Source organism: Typopeltis vanoorti, chromosome 8 (genome assembly GCF_054136105.1).
Source record: "Typopeltis vanoorti isolate ZY-2024b chromosome 8, IOZ_Tvanoo_1.0, whole genome shotgun sequence".
NCBI classification, from domain to species: domain Eukaryota; kingdom Metazoa; phylum Arthropoda; class Arachnida; order Uropygi; family Thelyphonidae; genus Typopeltis; species Typopeltis vanoorti.
The window spans coordinates 31,791,460-31,812,860 of NC_143556.1; the positions used below are offsets into that span (position 1 = coordinate 31,791,460).

Consider the following 21,401-nt stretch of genomic DNA (forward strand, 5'->3'; position numbering starts at 1 on the left):
GAAATTAAAACTCTAGACATGTTAAGAATGGTTTATGGTCATGTTGTCATGAAAACGTTGAGTGTATTTTAGTGTCGTGAAAGGTTTAGAGAGTGATGGGAAGACCCGAGAGAGAGAGACAAGGAAAGAACTAGTCGATCACAAACTCATCAAACATCATTTGAAAATGTTCGAAGAATATGACAGTTAGTTTGGTTTAGCAGACGATGAAGGATTCAATTTAGATAAAAAATAGAATGAAGAATATGACTGACGATACGAATGAAAAAAATTTCTGCAAAGATGAGTCCTCGAATTTTCGGTGAAGATCAAAAACAGCTGCTGCCTGATGTTTATTTGGATCTTTCTTCATAGTTGGCGGTGCGTGATAGAGTTCTTACTGGTAATGGAACAATGTACTTGCCGTACGCCATATTATGCAGTACAAAATATCATTTTCACCAGTAAGGAAAACGGAGAAGATTGTCACGAGCGTAGATCAAGACAATGTCTGCTTCTTTTCTTGCCTGTATTAAAGGAATCTAATGATTTAGAAGTACTAGCAAGTTTACGAGAAGCTGTTTGTAAGAAAAGACCTGATCTTTGGCTGATTATTTGAATCACACATCACGACAACGCCCTTGCACATGATCCGAAAGCCATCAGTTTCCGGTTAAAAAATCATTCACGAAATTGGACCATCCTCTGTGCTTCCAGACTTAGCCGCTTGAAACGTTTGACTGGTCGGAAAATTGAAGAATACCTTGAATAGGTGCAGATTTTCTGAACATTTCTGAAATCCAACATCATCTGGTAGTAGTAGTAGTGGTAATAAAAAAACGTATAGAAGAGTCCAGAAAGGTTTTGAACAATGACGGCATCGTTTAAATGCATTGCTGGATAAACAGATTACTTGAAAGGTGACACGGATCACAAGTCTACACGTCAGCGAATATAGTTTTTTTCCTGTACTTTCTGAAATTTGGTCACACCGTGAATAAAAATTATTACCTGTCCATAAAAATATTAATAAGTAACCATACTATTTTATTCATCTCTAACTACCACATGCATATATCACCTAGATGAACTAAATATACCACATAAGTACTACATTACTATAGTAACATTAATAATTTTAAAATTATATTTATTTATTTTCTTTTTACAAAACAAAATGGTGCATTTCTTCTAACTAGAATACTTTTAAAGGCATTTTAACATAAACGTGTTTACAGTATACATTCAGTTTAAACTTCGAGCATGGATATTTGTGATATGAATGGCTTTAATTAGTTGATGAATTTCATTGTACCGTGTGAATCACCACCAAGACAACTGAAGGCGTGAATTATCTTTTAAAAAAAGAAGAACCACGTATGATCTACAGAGCGGAGTTTCTGGATTATCTAACCCTTAGACACTTGCAGTTGTACTAGCATTTAATGTCGTATGGGTTTACAACCTTCGTGAGGGTGATCCACATAAAAGATCTGCCATTGACTCCTTTATGATGCTAACATTCCACCATGTGTCTATAGGACACTTCACCTCTAGGAACTGCTTTCAACTCAATTCCACCTAAATTGCACACTCACAAAATAAAATAGATATCATTTTGCTCTCCAGTTGTCGAATTCCAATTTTTGTTACCGTTACTCATTGCTTATCTATTCGATACATTTCAGCGCGTCCATAAAACAGACAAAACAGAATGCTTGTTTTCTATCCATCAACCATGCTTGATTTTGAAAATGCATCCGTTTTTGTCCTAAAACTTCCCCTCAAAATTACTTTCATAATATTTGCAAGTAGTACGATAGCCACTAATAACCAGATCAAGATCAAGATAAGATAAGATAATCGTGACGTAATTGGTTGTTCATCTGATGACGTCATTGTGTTTGTGACGTCATGGGCTTGAAATGTTTGGAATTTCCCTGGGGGTATATGTGTCGATGGCTTCAGTTCTTGTGTTTTGGTTCGCGTATGGAATAATGGGTGATGATAGAGAAAAGGATTCCTGTCGTGATTGGTGGGACACTTCTGACCAGATCAAGATCAAGATAAGACAAGGAATCGTGTCGTGGATAACGAATCCTTATCCACTAATATATCTTCCTTTTCCATTCAAAACAACAACGTCACTTATTTAAACTAACAAATTACGTCAATTGTTGTTGTCAATAAGTGATGTTATTTGTTAGTCGTAAATAAGTGACGTTATTGTTTTGAATGGAAAAGGAAGATATTAGTGAATACGCATTCGCATCGTGATTGGTGGCACACTTCTGACCAGATCAAGATCAAGATAAGATAAGGAATCATGACATGAATGTTTGTTATTATCAGATGAAGATAAGTGATGTAATTTGTTAGTTGTAAATAATTATTATATGTGTAGATACTTCCAACACACTAGAAAAAACAGTCCTACCGAAAGCATGACTGTTAGAATTTACAGAGCGACATTAGATATTAAAAACAAACATGTTACTAAAACTCGTAAAAAGATTGCTGTTGAAAAAAGGTATCATAGTGTGCAGATAAAATCAAGTGAATCAACATGCGTATATCAAATAATACTCTTCATTGGAAGAAAAAAAAACATTAATGAACTTAATAGCCAGTCCCGTTCTTCATTTAAATGATACCAAATGATGAAATCGATATTTGCATGAATTTCAAAACTTTGAAAAAGCTGATGATTTTCTTGTTTGCTGTGATCGTAAGTATTTATTTGAGGGTAATTTTTTTTTTCCTTTCTATCTTTCTTTCTGAGCTAATTTTCATTTGAAATAAGAATTAATAATTATTTATTTATATTGGAAAGAATATCTAATATGATGTATATTATTTCTGGGAAAACTCCCATGTTACTCCTCTTTATAAACTATTATAATTACAGCTATTTTGCCTGCTTCAGTTTAGGAGTACCCCTGTTTAAATGTCATTGGCTATTTACTCATGAATTCTTAGGGCATTATGAGTGTAGATGTACTAAAAAGTATATGTAGCCTAAGGAATAGAAAATTGCACATACCTTTTTCTGGGTGTTGTGGCTTTTCCTCAGTCTGCGATGTCGAAAACTGCAGTGTGTGTGGGGGGGGGGTTAGGCAGTTTGGTAGAATAAGTTAGAAAAACCCGGTTTTTTTTCGTAATATATAGAAACATATACTTTTATATAGGGTGGGGAAAAAAGTGAAAGGGTTAATTTTTTAAAATAGGTTAATTTTCTCCTTCCCCTTCCCCCTTCCCCTCCCTATTTTAAAAAATTAACCCTTTCACTTTTTTCCCCACCCTATATAAAAGTATATGTTTCTATATATTACGAAAAAAACCCGGGTTTTTCTAACTTATTCTACCAAACTGCCTACCCCCCCCCCACCCCCACACACACACTCTGCAGTTTTCGACATCACAGACTGAGGAAAAGCCACAACACCCAGAAAAAGGTATGTGCAATTTTCTATTCCTTAGGCTACATATACTTTTTAGTACATCTACACTCATAATGCCCTAAGAATCCATGAGTAAATAGCCAATGACATTTAAACAGGGGTACTCCTAAACTAAAGCAGGCAAAATAGCTGTAATTATAATATCTAATATAATAATTGTGTTAAAATATATATATATATATATATATATATATATATATATATATATATATATATATATATATATATATATATATATATATATATATATAAATTTTATATATATATATATATATATATATATATATATATATATTTATATATATATATATATATATATATATATATATATATATATATATATATATATATATATATTACTGTGAAATAAATGTCGGGCTGAGAGAACAACAGTCAATTGGGACTAACAGAAATGAGTTTTACATAGTTGAACTATGTAAAAACCATAGTTCAACTTGTTTTGAAATGTCACATGGAGAAAAATCACATGAATTATATGTAAGCACTAGTGGAAAATCATACACCATGAACATCAGCGCAAATGTTAAATCAGAAGAACAAGAAAAAAAACTGTCTTTTTCACTTTATTTAATTTCTGTATATTAGAATCAGTAAATACAATTTGTTAATAATATTACAGACAAATAAAAGGTAACATAGAAATTAATAAAGTATATATTACAGAGTTAATATTCATTTGAAATAATAATAAATAACTATTTATTTGTTGTGCTGGCAAAAGAAGTTTCGAAAAGAAAACACTATGGACAGTTAAAACCTTGTTTGTCTGATATCCGTTACTTAACATTACTAATGCTAAAGAAAAAAATAAATTTCAGTTACAGAAATAGGTTAAGAGCACAAGGAATCGAAGGTAAAATTAATAGTCATATTGGTTTAAAAAAAATAAATGTAAACATTAATTTACTACTGCAATAATTTCCCACGGGAAGAGTTCCAACCTAAACATACGATTTCTCACCTACCTACAAATTGGCGACCGGATAAGCGAGATAAGTTTAAGATAAGACTTAATGAGAAATCTACAGTGTTGGAAAATAAATTCACATACATTTTATTTATTTATTTATTTTGCTCAGTTATTCTGTTAGAATATCTAATTAAACTGAATTTTAAAAGTAAAATAGAGAAAATAACCAATCAGTTTGAAAAAAAAATCATTTCACTTGTCAGAATTCCATATTCTAACAGCACTCTGAATTCGAAACAGGAAATAACACATACCCTCACCAAAACGTTGCACAGACTTTCCCACAAGCTTGAGAAAACATAGCATGAGCAATTGTGTAATCTAAATTAAGTAGTCAACTAACTTTTCTGGTTATTTACAGAAATATCTTTCAGTTCTTATGTTTGGAATATTCAGAAAACCTCGATAGTTTCAAGATGTCCCATTCTGGAAAGAAGTGTAAGCTAATCTTTTTTTTTTTAAACTTAAACATAACAAGTGATTTCTAATTACAATAACAGCTGGTCGTATGTTTGGGTAAGCGCAATTCTAATACTGGATAGTTTTTTTTTTTTTTTCATAATGCTGACGTCATATCTAAAAATTCTGCTTTAAGAATTCCCACCCTTTAACAGGAAATGAATACCCCAAACTGTATTGGAAAATTAGTACAGCCATCTATAGACAACCAAAGACAAAATATAAAGACAATGACGGCTGTGTGTCACCCTGGGAAAATTCCAAGGTATCTTATCTCAAAGACATCGCCCACAATTCCATAGGGAAACCAAAACACCATGTGATATCACAGAGAGACATATGTTCCCCAGAAATTTCCAAACACATAAGTCACAATTGCTTATCTCTAAATAATACCCACAATATGATACGCGAACCCTACACACCACGTGATGTCCCTAATAGATGGGGTCCCCCAGCGAAATTCCAAACATTCCAAAATTTATCTTATCACTATCCATCACCCATAATGCCATATGCAAACCATTTAATTATCTACAACTCATAACAATACACATCCAAGACACTGACATCGCTTCCCCACCATTCACCCTACCCCTATTTTGTTCATAGTATCCCACCAATCACTGCACGAATCCTTATCCACTAATATCTTCCTTTTCCATTCAAAATAATAACGCCACTTATTACAACTAACAAATCACGTCACTTATCTTCATCTGACAACAACAAACATTCATATCATGATTCCTTATCTTATCTTATCTTGATCTTGATCTGGTCAGAAGTGTCCCAGCAATCACGGCACGGATCCTTATTTCTACCATCACCAATAGTTCCATACGCGAACCAAAACACAAGAACTGAAGCCATTGACACATATGCCCCCAGGGAAATTCCAAACATTCCAAACCCATGACGTCACAAACACAATGGCGTAATCAGATGAACAACCTATCACTTCACGATTCCTTATCTTATCTTGAGCTTGATCTGGTTATTAGTGGCTACCATGCTACGTTTGCAATTTAATATTCTTCTCTTCACTTCATAGAAATTTCAATCCGGACTCGAATTCTTTGTGTTGCCGCAACTTTTTTTCTTAGTACCAAAACTTCATCTATTTCTGTATTTCCCTTTACCCTTGGCAACTGTTCAATACTTCTCTGTTTCATCTGCTGATATACGTCAGTTTCAGACATCCTTATTTCCTTCAGACATCACTCCTACTCACTACAGAGGGAAAGGGAAAAAATTATGTGCTTAGCGCTAGAGAATTTAATTTATTGCTCTGAAATTGGTAATGACTTCCATTCTTATTAACCAATTAGCTGCCTTTGGCAAAATGTTGTGTTGGGACTGAAACTCGAACGAAAAAAGTCGAGGATCAGTCAAAATTCAGAGCTCACATAACTCTCTCTAAGGATTCAAAGTTGCACTTCGCAAATCAGCAGGGACCCTTGTCGTTCGGATTAAAAAATCCAGCGTAGTCGTTTCTGCATGCACTGAATCACTTTTATGTCCTCGAACATAAACGTTATCAAGACGATAAGCTCTGAGAACTCCATCGGAAGTATTTTCAAGCACCATGAAAATGCGCTGCGACATCCAGGAAAAGATATCAAATATACATATATTCGCCACTTTGGGAACGTACTCTATACAGTCAGAACTTCTTCCGTTGCACCTTTCTTACTTTCGCAGTTCTAAGAGAGTGATACCAAGGACAACATTTCAAGCGAAACACAAAACACGAGTGCAGCACTAAGCAGGCAAGCTAAAAATCCTTTAAAGAAAATCAGTCAATGTTGATGGTTAATCCATCAATTGCTAAAGTAAAATTAAAATCACTCCTATGGACTTGGAATCTGTTGCAGGAAGCAGATGGTAGGTGATCTTAAGTGGGAGGCTGTATTTGCTTTTTTGCTGTTAGGAATAATGGCAATATCTTGACCTGTTTTTTATGTCCAAAAGCAATGGAACCGTCTGTATTTCATTTTGTAGAGTACTGCATATGGATGCCAATGTTTTCAGTATTCTGCACTTTCTTAACAGTTCGTGATGATAATCAGAGTAACGTGAGACAACTCTCGGATTTAATAGACGGCACCCGAAATATATCTTGGAAGTTTGTTGACTATGTGCAACCGGAAATATAAAGTAGGGTTTTGAATGTCGTGAGATCACATAAGTAAATAATAAGTTCGTACAAACCTGCCACGATTTATATTTAAGATTGGGAATTCTAAAAACTACTTTCTTCCCTCTATAGGACGTTAACAATAAGATGTACCAAAAGAAAGGAGAGTCCTATATATTTTTCGTCTCTTTTTGGAGTTTGTTTGCTTGTTATTTAGTGTACCACAGATGCTACAAGCTTGCAAACACTCAATTATTAAATAAATGGTATACCGACATAGAAAATAAGTTGCTGACTTCTTTCCCCTACCATTTATTTCTCTATCTAAAACTTCATAATTCTATAAATACTCAAACGCAGAAATATTTCAAATAAAATTGGAAATGAAGCCTACTTTACTTGACAATCATTCTTGCCGAATAGTTAAAAACGAACATGTGTTTCGGAATTTCAAAATAAACATTATATTTGTTTTGCGATAGGAATACGATTGACTTTCGTGCAGTAATCCCACACAAGAGAGGGAGGTTGTTCAATGTACAATGATTTGAAGCCATGGATTAGCAGAATATTCACGAGAAAGAAAAATATTGTCAACAATGTATTTGGATCCTCTCTAGCTTAGTCGGTATAGAAGAAGACGATTCCCGTCTATGATGTGATGAATCTTTTATTAAGTGTTTTCGACTAAGGGCGAGTGAGTCGATCTCATCCTCCTGGAAATGTTCTCATTCCAGGAGGATGAGAACATTATACATTGGCATTGAACATTTCGAGGAATGATGGTAGCCCGCAAAGGCTCCCTGTTAGGAAATGGTAACTTCTGACCAACATTGTATTTCGGATTCAAATGGTATCTGGCCAATCTCACACGATAACAACAACATTGTATTTCTTAGGGATTCCCATCGTTTACTGTTATAAATTTCAAACAGTTGATGAATTTCTTTTCCGTAATTTATGTCTTATAATTTGCATTTTTTCGATAAACATGAATAATAAAAATCCATTCAAAATCGTGATTTGATAAAATTATATTTTCATATTTCGGTTTGAGCGACATATTCTAAGAAAAATGTTGACATTGACATGGTAGAATAATGAAGAGAGGAGGAGTAATTACAATGAGAACTCGTAGAAGTGACTGCTCTCATAAAGTATAGACAGACCTTTGCGAATTACAACCCTTGAAGACAAGGAAAACCAAAGTTATTTGTTGAATTTTGCATTTCACCCAGAATCGTTTATTACGAATATCCTTAATAAATATACGAAATCGTCAATCTATTGCACACGACACTTCGCTGAATATACAACACCAAGAGGCTTTGCAAAGGTCTGTCTGCACACAAATAGCATATTTGGGACTGAGATTAAATTCCTCCATTTTAAAATGCTCTTCTTGTTGAGCTGTTTGGGAATTGTCTGTACAAGTCACGCTGTATTCTTGAAATCATTTTGCACTTGAATGAGAATTCTTGAGCAATCAAAGCCTCACGGAACAGTGGTCTGTTGCAGTGCAGAAAGTAGGATATCATTACCAATTAAATGCGTCTCACTGGTTGAAGAATCCTTGCACAAAAAAGTTCATAATACATCCTTGAGAAGGAACTAAAGATGGTCAGATCTTTCATTGAACAAGAAGAGCAGCATTTAACTGGATTTGGTTTGCTTTGCTTTCTTCGGTCAAGGTGGCAACAGGAAGACTCATCCTGTAAAGACGTTTGTTTCAAAGCTATTAAATTGTTATTAATTCTTACTCAGAACCTACGTAACATATCTTGTTTCTCCAATATCTTTCACAACTTGGAGAAGAAAATTATGCTTGTGCTTTGGATCAGTTCACTCACTGCTCAGTCAAGTTGCCATCTGCGTTTCCGCTACGCGGCGTCAAAGAGTTTCCCAAATATCCTTCAGAATGATGCTTTGATATTTTACGAGTTTTCCAAGAAAAAATTCCGTCCCATTATTTTCCCGGATATACTTACTAAGTTGAATACTGTCAGCTTAATTACATACCGGCCACTGAATTAGAAACAGTTATGCAGATGTACGTAAACGTCACTTAAACAGCATATATACGAAATACTTGGTCACTTGCGTTACCACGTGTTCTAGGTAAGTATTTAAGAATGATGTTGCTTCTCAGTAATCTCCAACTGTGTTAATCAAAATGAAAAAACAAAATATCTTTGAGAGTTTGATAAAAGGCTTACTGTGAGTGCCTGTCTGGCTGGAACCACAATTTTGAAAACATCAGAGCTGATTGGTTCCTTAAACAGTGAGTGTTTAATCAGTGGAAAAATAGCCCGCATTGTTTGTCTAAGAGGCAAAACTGCTGTCCTAAGTCAGTCTTGTAGGAGCGAAATCGCATCGTATGAGAAGGCTTCAACTGATAAATAGATCCTGTATGCAGCAATTAATTAAAGCGTTTAATGAAGGCAATTTCCGTCCCATATCTCAGCAAACTAATGGGCAGGGATTTAAAGAGGCTCGATATTGGCAGTCATATACCGAAACCACTGATTTCTGTGAAGAACCAGAATGTTCATCTAAAGTGATGTCAGGAACACCATAACTGGACACTGAAAAACTGGAAAAAAAGTTATGTGGTTCGACGAGTTTCAGTACACCTTATTAGGTACTGATGCAGCAGAGAGTTCTGTTGGTACGAAAAGGGTCTGCTGATATCGACTGGGTTTCCTTCAAGAAATATCTGAATATCGTTGTTGATGAAGTCCATCCTGCAATGTTTACATTTTTTCCATGTGGATGGACGACAATGCTACCGTCCAACATGCAGGAATTACTCAGCAGTGGTTCAAAAAGAATGACAGCAAAATCACGAAATTCTTGGCCACCACAAAGTCCGGAACTGAACTCCATTGAGAATATATGGGACATGTTAAAAAAACAGATCCGGGAGCGAAGTCTTCTTCCTTGAAAGCTGAGGAGTTAAAGGACTTTTTGGTGAATTCCTGGTATCTTGTAGATGCAATCCAACACCTTGTGGAATCTATGTCAAAATGCATATGTGCTGTTCGGACTAAAAGAGGCTCCACACGTTATTTAAATAAAAGTTTCTAATTCTGTGGCCAGTATGTGTATATTTTGTTAGCCTGATGTTAAAACAAATGAGAGTCTTACGCTAAGAATTTTTTGCTTTTCTACCTTAGACCTATGCAATAATAAACGTTTGATTTCACATCATAATACAGGATATCAGCAGAAATGTATGATTGGAGGTTTGTCACACAAAATGACTAATGTAATATTATAACTTTAACATTGAATCATCATTACGTTTGTTTTCAATACAGTTTGGATACATAACTCCTTATTTCATTGGCCTATTGCTGTAAGATTTTGTCAGTTGACAACCTGGTTCTTATATAATTACACCTTTAAAACTATATCCTTCCTCTATCTGTTGAAAACTCAGGAAATGAATATGAGAACGTCCATTTATGCTGAGGTCCAAGCCGATGATCGATTTTTGTCTTTATTATTTTGGAATGCGCCCTTGTATCACTTTCTTTTCGATTCATGTGATCATAGCTAGAGCTGGCAGTGACGTTTTATGACCGAATGCCCTTTCTGACGTCAACCCTTGCCATTTATCCGGGCTTGGAACCGGCACCTACTGCGGCTAGCTTTCCCCCTTCAGTGGTTGCAATAGGCGAAATGACATAGCAAGATAGGAAAGATTCACCCCTAGCCCTCGAGTACTCTAATAGCATTGGGGGTAAGAGATGGAGAGAAATGGTGGAGGAGAACTTGAGGATGAAGAACTTGGATGTGGCTACAGCCAAAGACAGGCGGTTGTGCAGGACACTCACCACAAACAGCGACCCTACTTAAGTGAGAAAAACTGCAGAAGAAGAAGAAGATTTTGAAATGCGCATTTTAATGTCTATCTTAATTCGGTTGAAGTGGAATAAAATTTAAACATAAACATGTGTACACCTTCTTACGAAAACCTGAAAGAAATAATTATTTTAACTACAGTCATTTACCGGCTATTTTGAGGTCGTTCTTCCCATTTTGGCGCAAACCACGACTCTGCCTTTCTGATATCGGAATTCATCAACCTCTTTCGATTTATTTTCTGAAAATCTAAGCACCTCCTCCTCCTAATACCAAATAGTAAATGATCAAAATACCGATTTCGTTGCCCTGTATAAATATAAAAGAAATTGGATAATTCCTAATAGAAAACATTCACTAAGTCCTGTGGCATTTATGATAGTGAGAATTATGTGCTTCAGTAAAGGTGAGTTGCTAATTGTTTGGAAATATATTCACCAAAATAGAAAATCATTCGGGAATCATGTCCTGCGATTTAAATGACTTATTACAGTCCATTGAAACCCTTAAAACCGTATGTGAACTCTTGATTGACTTACCTGTTTGATTTACCTCAATTCTACGGTATGAAAGCCAATACGAAATGGCCCTAAGCATCAACTAAGACTAGTTCATTTGATATTGGTTATCTCACCCTTCAGATATAAAAACTGATAAATGATGAATGATCTCTAGCAACATGAGGTTAAAAATTTCATCTCTGATGAAATTTTCGGCATGAAATTGGTGAAGAACCATGCAAGTGATATCGTGTTCCATCTTAATAGATGGCACACGATATCACTTGCTTTACTGGTTTAATTTACTTTACTGGATAAACAAAGCTCTACTGGTGAAATTTTTCGGTTCCTAGTGTGGGGAATGATTATCAAAATAGACAGAAACTATATTACGAAAATGCAAGCAGTAGTTAAAGAACAATATAAATATAATATAAAATAAAAATTTGGAAATAAAAACTATATTTCTCTTCAGCTTTTATGGAAAAGACTGTAGACATTTTTAAGCCATTCGTTATGAACTCAGTCATAAAAGAAGAGACTTTTACGAACATCTATGTGGCAAACAAGTCAGGATTTGGAAACATGCCCTTTGTAGTAAATAAGCTGTGGTTTTACCAAATGAATTACCAAATATATTTTATGTTTATTTCTATATCCCATAAACATTAACATAAACATAATTTGCAGAGAACTAGTATTTCTCTGTGTGTCATGGCAGATGGTTCCCTGTCTTCGAGCTTCACCACCAATGCTGAAGTGCCTCAAGAACCTGTCCTATCACCTACTCTTTTTCTCCTATACATAAATGACCTACTCAATAACCACCTGTCCTATTCACAGCTTTGCAGATAGTACTCTCCTCTCCTCCTAGTCATTTGACAAACCATGTAGTACTCTGACATCCTATCCTTCAAAATGGGACGATGACAACCTTATAATATTTAATGCCAAGAAAACATTCTCCTTTTCTCGAGAAAAACAAGATTCCTGCTCACCTATCCTTACCTTGAATACAAAGATCACCAGACAGATCAGATCTCCTTTCTTAGACTAACGTTTACTTCCAGTCTTTCCTGGTATAAACACATCAATAGCCTCAACAGTATCCAAAGATACTTGGCATTCTCTTTTTTCAAAAGGATATTTGGCACCCAACAAACTCCTAATTATATACAAATCCCAAATCCACCCATGCCTAGAATGCTCCTCACATGCTTAGGACAGTGTACCTAAAACTTCCCATAAACCTTTGAAGCTATCCAGAGGCATGCAATTAGACCCTCTCTTACACATTCATTTGAACCTCTATCTCACATGCGCAGTGTTTCAGCACTGCACCTATTCTACAGGTACTTCCATAGTCACTGCTCCAGTGAACCGGCAACCATTATTCCTCCACTGTCTGTTGCGCCTGTGAATACAAGAGCTACAGCTTCCCACCCATCTTCCTTTATTGTGCAACTCAAAAACACACCTAACCTTCTTCTTGTATTCTTCCTCTTTTTTTCCTTGCATCTCTGTCCTCTGGAACAGCGTTCTTCATGAATTCAATATTCCCAAACAACTAAATTTATCCTAGTTGCAACTTTTTTATTATGCAACTTTTCAAAAATGAATAAACGTCTATCTCAGTCCTCATCTGCAACCTACACACGGCACTGATGTGCTCGTGTGTGGGTTGCAGATGACCTCGACCTCTCGTGTATGAGACCAATAGAAAAGAAAGAGAAATGTCTTTAAAATGTCACAAATAGACTAAGAACTAGCAGATTAAAAAATTCAGATTTGAATACTGTTCTACATCTGGAGATGAGGTCCCTCGGAATAAATTCTTGACTCAGGAGGAAGCACTTAACAATGACATTAAGGAATCAAAAATTACTCCATGTTAAGATAACATAATATCACCACTACAAAAAACTCCCCTGTGAAGCCGAAAGAACTAAATATCGCCACATAAAAGTATTGTTATTATTTTTTTCATCGAAACAGATCAAGAATTGCTTATTTTATGAAACGGTAATTTTTACCAACGTGATATACAAATGATTTCAAAGGCAGACTTGTATTAAATAAGGTTTCATAGTTTCATTAAAAGGCTTAACTGCTTAGTAGGTGTTAACAAAATAATTCCTATACAATCATGCTTTTTGACTGTATAGCAATTCTCCATTCTTCAGCAAGCTAGTCTAAAAGAGTAGAATTTTGTATCGGATCGCGTAGACAATAATAACATTAACCGTATTGGATTTGTGATTCCTCATTCTGACACTAGAAATATGACTATACCCTTGAAATTACATTCCTTGCGTTAGTTCACAAAATAAAATCCACAATGTCAAATAAGTATGCTTACCTAATACAGATTGAGGGATCCTTAACACTTTGTGCGTGTGTGTGTGTGAACGAAAAAGATGGATGGAATTCACACTACTGACGACGATATGTCTTGCACATCTCAATAAAGGAAACACATATATGAAAATTTGGAGCATATGAAATCTAAAAAATGGTACGACATTTCCTGCTGGTATACAAAAGTTAACATAATGAAACTCCAGTATGTACTACAACCACAAGGTCTATTATATTAATTTGACCAAAAAGGACAGAGAAGAAATGTCTAATTATAGGATCCTGTTAATGAGAAGTGTACATCTTAGACAGCGCATCCATTTTCTATTTGCAAAGAGCTAATAAAAAATCAGCTTATTAATCTAAAACTGTGCACATTTTCGTAAGAATTTGAACATTATATGTTGAGAAGAATACTGATGAATCTTAAAAGAAGAATTGGTAGATATGAATCGTGTCATCGCTTTCTGGGAACGGATGGAATAATATGGTAATTCAAAATCTATTACCATAATTTATAATACCTTTAATTTCGACTATTATTAGTATAACAAAAATCAATCATTGCAAATATTCGTCGGTTTAATCCAGACATTCATTAATTTCAAAGGGATACAATTTTGATTCAGATTATATTTTAATATGAGTATGCACGATATGTTGTATGATGATATTTTTAACCACGGTGTCTATTGGAAGATATATCAATTATTTTACGGAACAGGAGAATGCGTTTTATATATTATTCAAAAGATAAACGGCTCATTTAATAATAGGGATTTTCTTTATAAATAAAATCTGCGTTATCGTGTGAGAAATATTTTGTATAGAAAGGTCTGGTAAACCTAAATGGTTACAGCTATCAGTCATTCTCATTTCATGTTTTTCAGCATCAGTGCATTGACACAAAAAAAATTTATTAATTTGAGGAAAACAAAAAAAATTATCTAAACAGGAAAGAGTTAAGTTGTGAACCATAATGCATATTCACATGAGCTATCAAAATGAACTTTAGGTGTGGAAATGGAAATATGGCTATCATCTGATAAAATGGACAAAAGCAGTCTGAATTTTCTTTAAAAAGGGAGCCTCGCGTATCATTGGGATATACGCCTTTACCAACTGCATCTGCAAAGACAAGGTCTTTGAAGATGCAGTTGGTAAAGGCGTATCTAAATGTAAGTAATCCTTCTAATTTATTGAATCTAAATGTAAGTAATCCTTCTAAATAAATTAGAAGGATTACTTACTTTTGAATCAAGGTCTAGGAAGTATTTCCTCTTGAGGTGTTTGAACCGCTTTCAAGGTAGATGGATGATTTGTATAACGAAATGTCTAAATAACAAATTTTAATGCTGTAATTTATAATTTAGTAAAATACATCATTTGTACAGTATAATAACTATTATTTAGAGCCCCCCCCTCTCTGATATCTATTCATAGCTGTCATTTAGTGAAAATGTAAAAAAAAATCCGATTCTGTAGAAGATACAAATCTGAAATTCCCAAAAAAGTACGTGTTACATAATCCGACTGGTAAACACATTATATCGTACTCAGTTTTAATAAATAAAATATTGCAAACCACTGTTTTATAAATGTATAAGACAAAGATGTTTGCTATGCTTTTATTTATAAAGCCAATTGACTTCAACAGCCCAATCTTAGAAATATTACACTGAAAAAGACGTCCAGATATTAATGTTTTTGTCATGATATTAATATATATATATATATATATATATATATATATATATATATATATATATATATATATATATATATATATATATATATATATATATATATATATATATAGATTTTAACTATAGGTAACCCTCGTATAACGCGGTCTAAAATTGTAGTAACCCTTGTTGAACGCAGTACTTATACAACACGATTCCGATAAAAACACGGTCTACAGATTGTAGTAACCCTTCATCTTTTCATATGTTTTTCACCGCGCGACTTAAAAATTAAATTTTATCTTCATTAAATTTGTGTGTACCTGTATCCCAGCATGTAATTATAAGTAGCGAATTTATATTAGGGGAAATACCCTTTAGCACGCATGTACCTCAATTGTTTATCGTATAAAACGTTATTGTTAAAATTGTCCTCGTTTCTGACAGGAAAGTGCATTAAAAATCATAAGTGTGTTCATCTCAAGCTGAACACTTTATTTTCTGGTGAGCATTACATACAATATGTAATGCTTTCTTTTTTGTGTAAAAAATTATTTTTTATAGTAATGGCCGCAAACTGCAACGAAAAGGAAAAACCAACATTGAAAACAAAATTAATTTCTTTCGAAGAAAGATATTCAAAATCTTGGATCGGTTGAAAAATGGAGAAAACCCAAGAGTTTTTGCAGGGACTTTGAATTTAAATGAATTAACAATTCCAACAATCAAACAAAATGAACATCCGAGAAAGTGTTTATTGCTGGGTCAATGATAAGTGCAAAGCGCGTTGCTCGTGTACGCGATATTCTAATAGAAAAATGGAGAAATCTCTGATGATTTCGATAGAGATTGCACCTCAAAAGAAAATTCCTATAGATGGAAATCTTATTAAACAAAAAACTCTCAAAGTTTATAAACATTTATAGTCCAGACCAGATGTTCAATGCGGATGAATCCGGGTTATATTGGAAAAAAATGCAAAAACGCACCTATATTTCGAAAAATGAAAGATCAGCTCCTGGATTCAAAGTTTCCAAAGATAGAATTATTCTACTGTTTTGTAGTAATGCATCAGGTGATTACATGACAAAACCAGAGTTTATTAACCAATCCACAGATCCTCGTGCTATGAAAGATTAAAATATGCACTATTTTATTTTGCCTAAAACATTTATGCATTATGTGCAATGAAGTTTAAGTACAATTTGTATTTTTATACTTTTATACTATGTATTTGTGTCATAGTTTATGTTTTCTTAACTGACATGAATTACCTGAATTAAATAAAAATATATTTTTTGTTGGATATGTCATTGTTGTTTATATAATTTAGAAGAAGGAAAAAAAACGATTTCGGAACATAACCCTACTTTTTCTATGTGATCTGAGATTCGCATAATGCAATTTATATAACGCGACATTTCTACGGAACCTAACATCAGCGTTATACGAGGGTTACCTGTATTATCAATATGTTTAGAGATTTTTAATGATATCAATAAGTTTATAAAATGAAAATAAATATCACATAAAAATTCAAGATATTTTGACGATATCAATATACTTGTATTTATATGATATTTTTAAGAATATGGTATATAATAATTTTATCATTTTTAAGCATTTTTCTAAAAAATGTTAATTTTTAAAAATTTTAATTTTAATTTTAATTTTAATATTTCAATTTTAATTTTTTAAAGCATTTCGACTTTATTAAAAATTTAAAAAAAAAATCTTTAAGATAAGGCGTCACTAAATACGATTTTCTAAACCAATCTAGTCACTTTTAGTTACATGTTCTTTATAAAAGTCCTTGGCATCCACACCCGATTCGAACCCAGGTGTTCTTTCGTGAAGGGAGATTGTCGATGCCAACGGAACTATGAAAGTTCGACATGTTAGGTGCATTCTCGTCAAATATTCACATTTCGATTAGCGACTGGTCGTACTTCCAATTCACGGATATTGAAATTGTTGCATCCTAAATTTTTTTCTGTGCAAGTTTTATCTTAAAAAAAACGAATAGTACAAAACTTAAAAATTATATTTAAATTCAGTGCATCAGAATTCGTAAGTAAAAAAAATCTTCCTTTTACTTTAACAAGAAGAAAGTTTTTTTTTTTAATTCGTTAGTCAATGTTATTGTTAAGCCTAATTGCTAATTATTTCTTCCAAATAAACTAAATAATGCTTACCTTTTAGTAATCATTTTCTTGATAATAATTCATTTTTCTTTATTATTAAGATTTAATCACAATAAGATTTTTTTCTCTTTTTTTTAAGTGCTTTCAACATGAGAATCCTCCTGATTGGTGTCTTCTTTTACATAAGCGCAGTCCAGGCCGATTGGGTTGATCTTTCAGGTACAGCAAGACATCAATAGCATTCTATTTATGTAGCTCATATTATTATGAACTAAATACTGAAAAACCAAAGGGCTCCGTGCAATTTGAAAGCTGTATTGGCCTACCACTATTAGTGAGAAGTCAATATTGTTTTGCGCTTGGAATTTGACAATGTATCTGCATACACTTTGAATGATACATAAATAAAAATAAGGGGGAACATCAGCCAGATTGCCGCTTTTCAGTTGTAGCGAACTTCTTGTTATCTCAATATTTGCATATTTGTATACATGAGACGTTTTTCGTTTTTTTTTTTTTTTTTTTTTTGAAGGGGGGGATTTCATTTCAAAATGCAGTGATATCGCTGAATTTTGATCCTGAGCGTCATTAAAAAAAACATAATAAATTTAAATAAAATGATGCAGCTTCTGTCATGTCCTCACTTACAACCACCTTCATTTTCACAACCAGATTTCTTGACGATACCAAGTCGACAAACTACCATTTAGCCATTACGACAAGAAATCGAAATTTATATTATGTTAACTCAATTAAATTAATTCATTTTTCCCCAAAACTGCTTTAATTGGCATTTTTTATAGTTTAGAGTTACAATAATGTTAAACTATCACACGGAAAACTATCATAAAATAGATTGTAGTTGTGGCCGACTACAGAAACATTTTCTCGGCCGTTTTTCATCTAGTTTTGGACTCATCTTTGGCACAGCCAAGTAGTTTTGTTTGTTTGTTTTTTCTCCTCAAATAATAGTCATTGAATGCTAACAGTAAAGAAAAATATATATATAATAAGATGCAGTTTGAAACATAAATTGATTACATAGAAGTATGAAGATATTAAACAGCTAGGTGTTCATCCAAAAATATGCATCAACAGAAAAGAGAAAACAGCCTATACAGTACTAAAAAGTTCAGAAACTTTTTATCAGATCCTCTTAGTCACATTTATTAGTGATTTTAAAAATCATTTTTTTAATGTAAAGTTCTCGTTCAGAGGAATTACAGTGCTAAATGAAATTAAAATTACTTTTGCATCAACTATTTAATTTTTTCTTTTTTATTTTTCTGTAGATCCTCTTCATTATGGATTCTGCATTTGTGCAGTTCGTAGAACAAACTCTGCGAGATTTCAGCGTCGTTATGAGAACTGGCTCTGCTGATCTTAATATTCCCGTCCTTGATCCACTCCGCCTCGATGATGTCAGTCAACGTGTTAAAAAAGGCTTAGCAGATGTCACTGTTTTCGTGAGTCAACCAAGTATACGAGGGGCGTCCAAGTACCAAGTCACATCTCTGCAGGCAGATTTGGTGACGCAAAGTATCCGATTTGACTTAAGAATACCAAGAGTAACATTGGCGAGCAATTACTACAATCTCACTGGAAGACTTGCTTTTTTCGTTCCTATCCGTGGACACGGAATTATGAATGCGACCGTTGATAATGTCGTAGCCACTGTCAATGCTCGCTTGAGTGCTGCACCATCCCAAGACTACTTCCGGATTTCTGGACTGGATGTGAATGGAGATTTTGGCAAATTAAACTTTTACCTCGAAAATCTTTCCGGCGGTTCAGCATTTAGAAGCTTGTTAGATAAATTTCTGCAGGGTCGCCGAGATTTTGTGCTTGACGAACAGCAGCAGAAACTGCTGAATCAACTCAGAGACAGCATTTTGGCTTATTTTAACAACGAGCTTAGAAATTTTAAAGTAGACAAGTCTACTTTAATGGTCTGTTTTGAGTGGCATTCATTGTTTTGAGATGACTTACAATAAGTGGTAATATAATAATACGCAAAATAGCTATGGTCTATTGATCGTATTCTTCTTGATGTAAAATTACCTATATTCAAATAAAGAAAATTTAACGAAATCTGTTTTGTTTATTTTACTGACAGAAGTGCTTTAATAGTGTCGTGAAAAATGCATAATTTTTAAAAAGAATAATAGAGGATATATTATCATCAACGTCAACTTAGTGCGCTGTCAGAGTTATTACCTTGTGGTTGCCGATTTTGTAATTTAAGTTCTTAGGTTATTATTTAAGTTTACTATGACCAGTGTCGGCTCGTGGCTGGAAATCGTGGGGGTGCTGCAACTTTCGAAATATGCATGCGTACTGTAAGTACAGTGTATACGTGTTTGGATAAAATATCAAAATTGTGGTAAAAATTTAAAAAAAAAATTAAACATGAAAAAGTATTGTTTATTATCGATAAAATTATACAGTTTAGTATAATTCAAAATTAATTAAAAATAAAAGCCATTATCATAACCCCAATAATGTTCTAAAATAAAAACGATAACAAATGTCATGTATTTAATTGTAATGTACGAATACTTAAAGAGATGGAGTAAACATGATAAGCACTACGAACACTCTACTACCGGCGCAAACTGCATATAAACAACAGTGGAACTGCGCGACGGACAGTGCCGCATTACGCTAATAGCTCGCATCTCACTATGGCGTGCATATGCTTGCGCGCGTAGCAATATGACACTGTGGTAAACGCAGTGCCGGTAGAGTCCATCTTCCTCCTAAATACTACAAGATGGATTTTTATTATTTTTTATACAAAATAAGATATTAAAAAAGATATTGAAAAAATCATAATATACTAATTCATAAGCTGAAAAATTCTTTCTAAAATAATATATTTTTAAAAAAAATGATACTTTAAAATGGTAAATTTTAATATTTATAAATATTAAAATTTACAATATTAAAATATATATATATATATATATATATATATATATATATATATATATATATATATATATATATATATATATATATATATATTACATAAATCTATATAAATATATAGTATTGTTGATGATACAAGCAAATATAAATAAATTAATAAGTATATTTATATATCGAGAAAAACTGGGGGCGCTACAGTTCCGCAGTGCCTATGCACGAGCCACCCCTGATTAAGACTATCATGTGTATGTGAAATTTACAGCTAGATATATACATATTGAAATTTATAAAATATATCAATTCTCATATCAATATCAGTTATGAAATTTCATGTAGCTTTCTGATGATATCTCATATTACATCGTTGAGGAAATTCAACTTCTTGGAAATATCACCACTCATATATACTTGCTTGCTGATTAAAGAAAACGTACGATAGATATGTACATAAAAAGTAACAGAAATAAGTCTATTTTATCTTTTATAAATATTAAAATGGTATATTAATTTAACTTAAATATCTTTAAGTTAAAATTTACCATTTTAGAGTATAATATTTTTTTTAAATATATTATTTTAGAGAGAACATTTCAGCTTAAGAATTAATATATTATGATTTTTTTGAATATTTTTAAAGTTACGTTTGAATACTAGTGTGCGAAATATCTGGATTCTAATAAACGGCGAAAACATTTCGAATAATTAGACATTACAAGTTGTTTTCCAGCACACTATTAAATGCCGTATTAAAAATCATGCTACTAAAAATACGTCCAGTTGGATTATATAAATATAAACAATATTTTTGTTTGTTTTCTTTACTTTTTTTAAAGGCAGTTTAATTTTGTATATTTATATTTGATGTTTACATATGAGAACTAATTCG

At 33.1% G+C, this 21,401-nt stretch overlaps 1 protein-coding gene across 1 annotated transcript; it reads left to right on the forward strand.

Annotated features, from left to right (window-relative positions):
• Positions 1–385: 385 nt before the first annotated feature.
• Positions 386–19,563, forward strand: LOC150103908 (uncharacterized). The gene is made up of 2 exons (XM_090397094.1): positions 386–559; positions 18,877–19,563. Exons 1-2 carry the CDS (start codon positions 386–388, stop codon positions 19,561–19,563), a joined length of 861 nt encoding a protein of 286 aa, XP_090253220.1.
• The last annotated feature ends 1,838 nt before the right edge of the window (positions 19,564–21,401 follow it).

What these genes read in the sequence shown, in the direction of transcription:
- LOC150103908 (XM_090397094.1), top strand. Translation starts at nt 386, where the DNA reads ATGGAACAATGTACTTGCCGTACGCCATATTATGCAGTACAAAATATC. An exon ending in TAGCAAGTTTACGAGAAGCT is followed by an intron (nt 560 to 18,876) that starts GTTTGTAAGAAA and finishes ATTTTTCTGTAG; the next exon opens with ATCCTCTTCATTATGGATTC.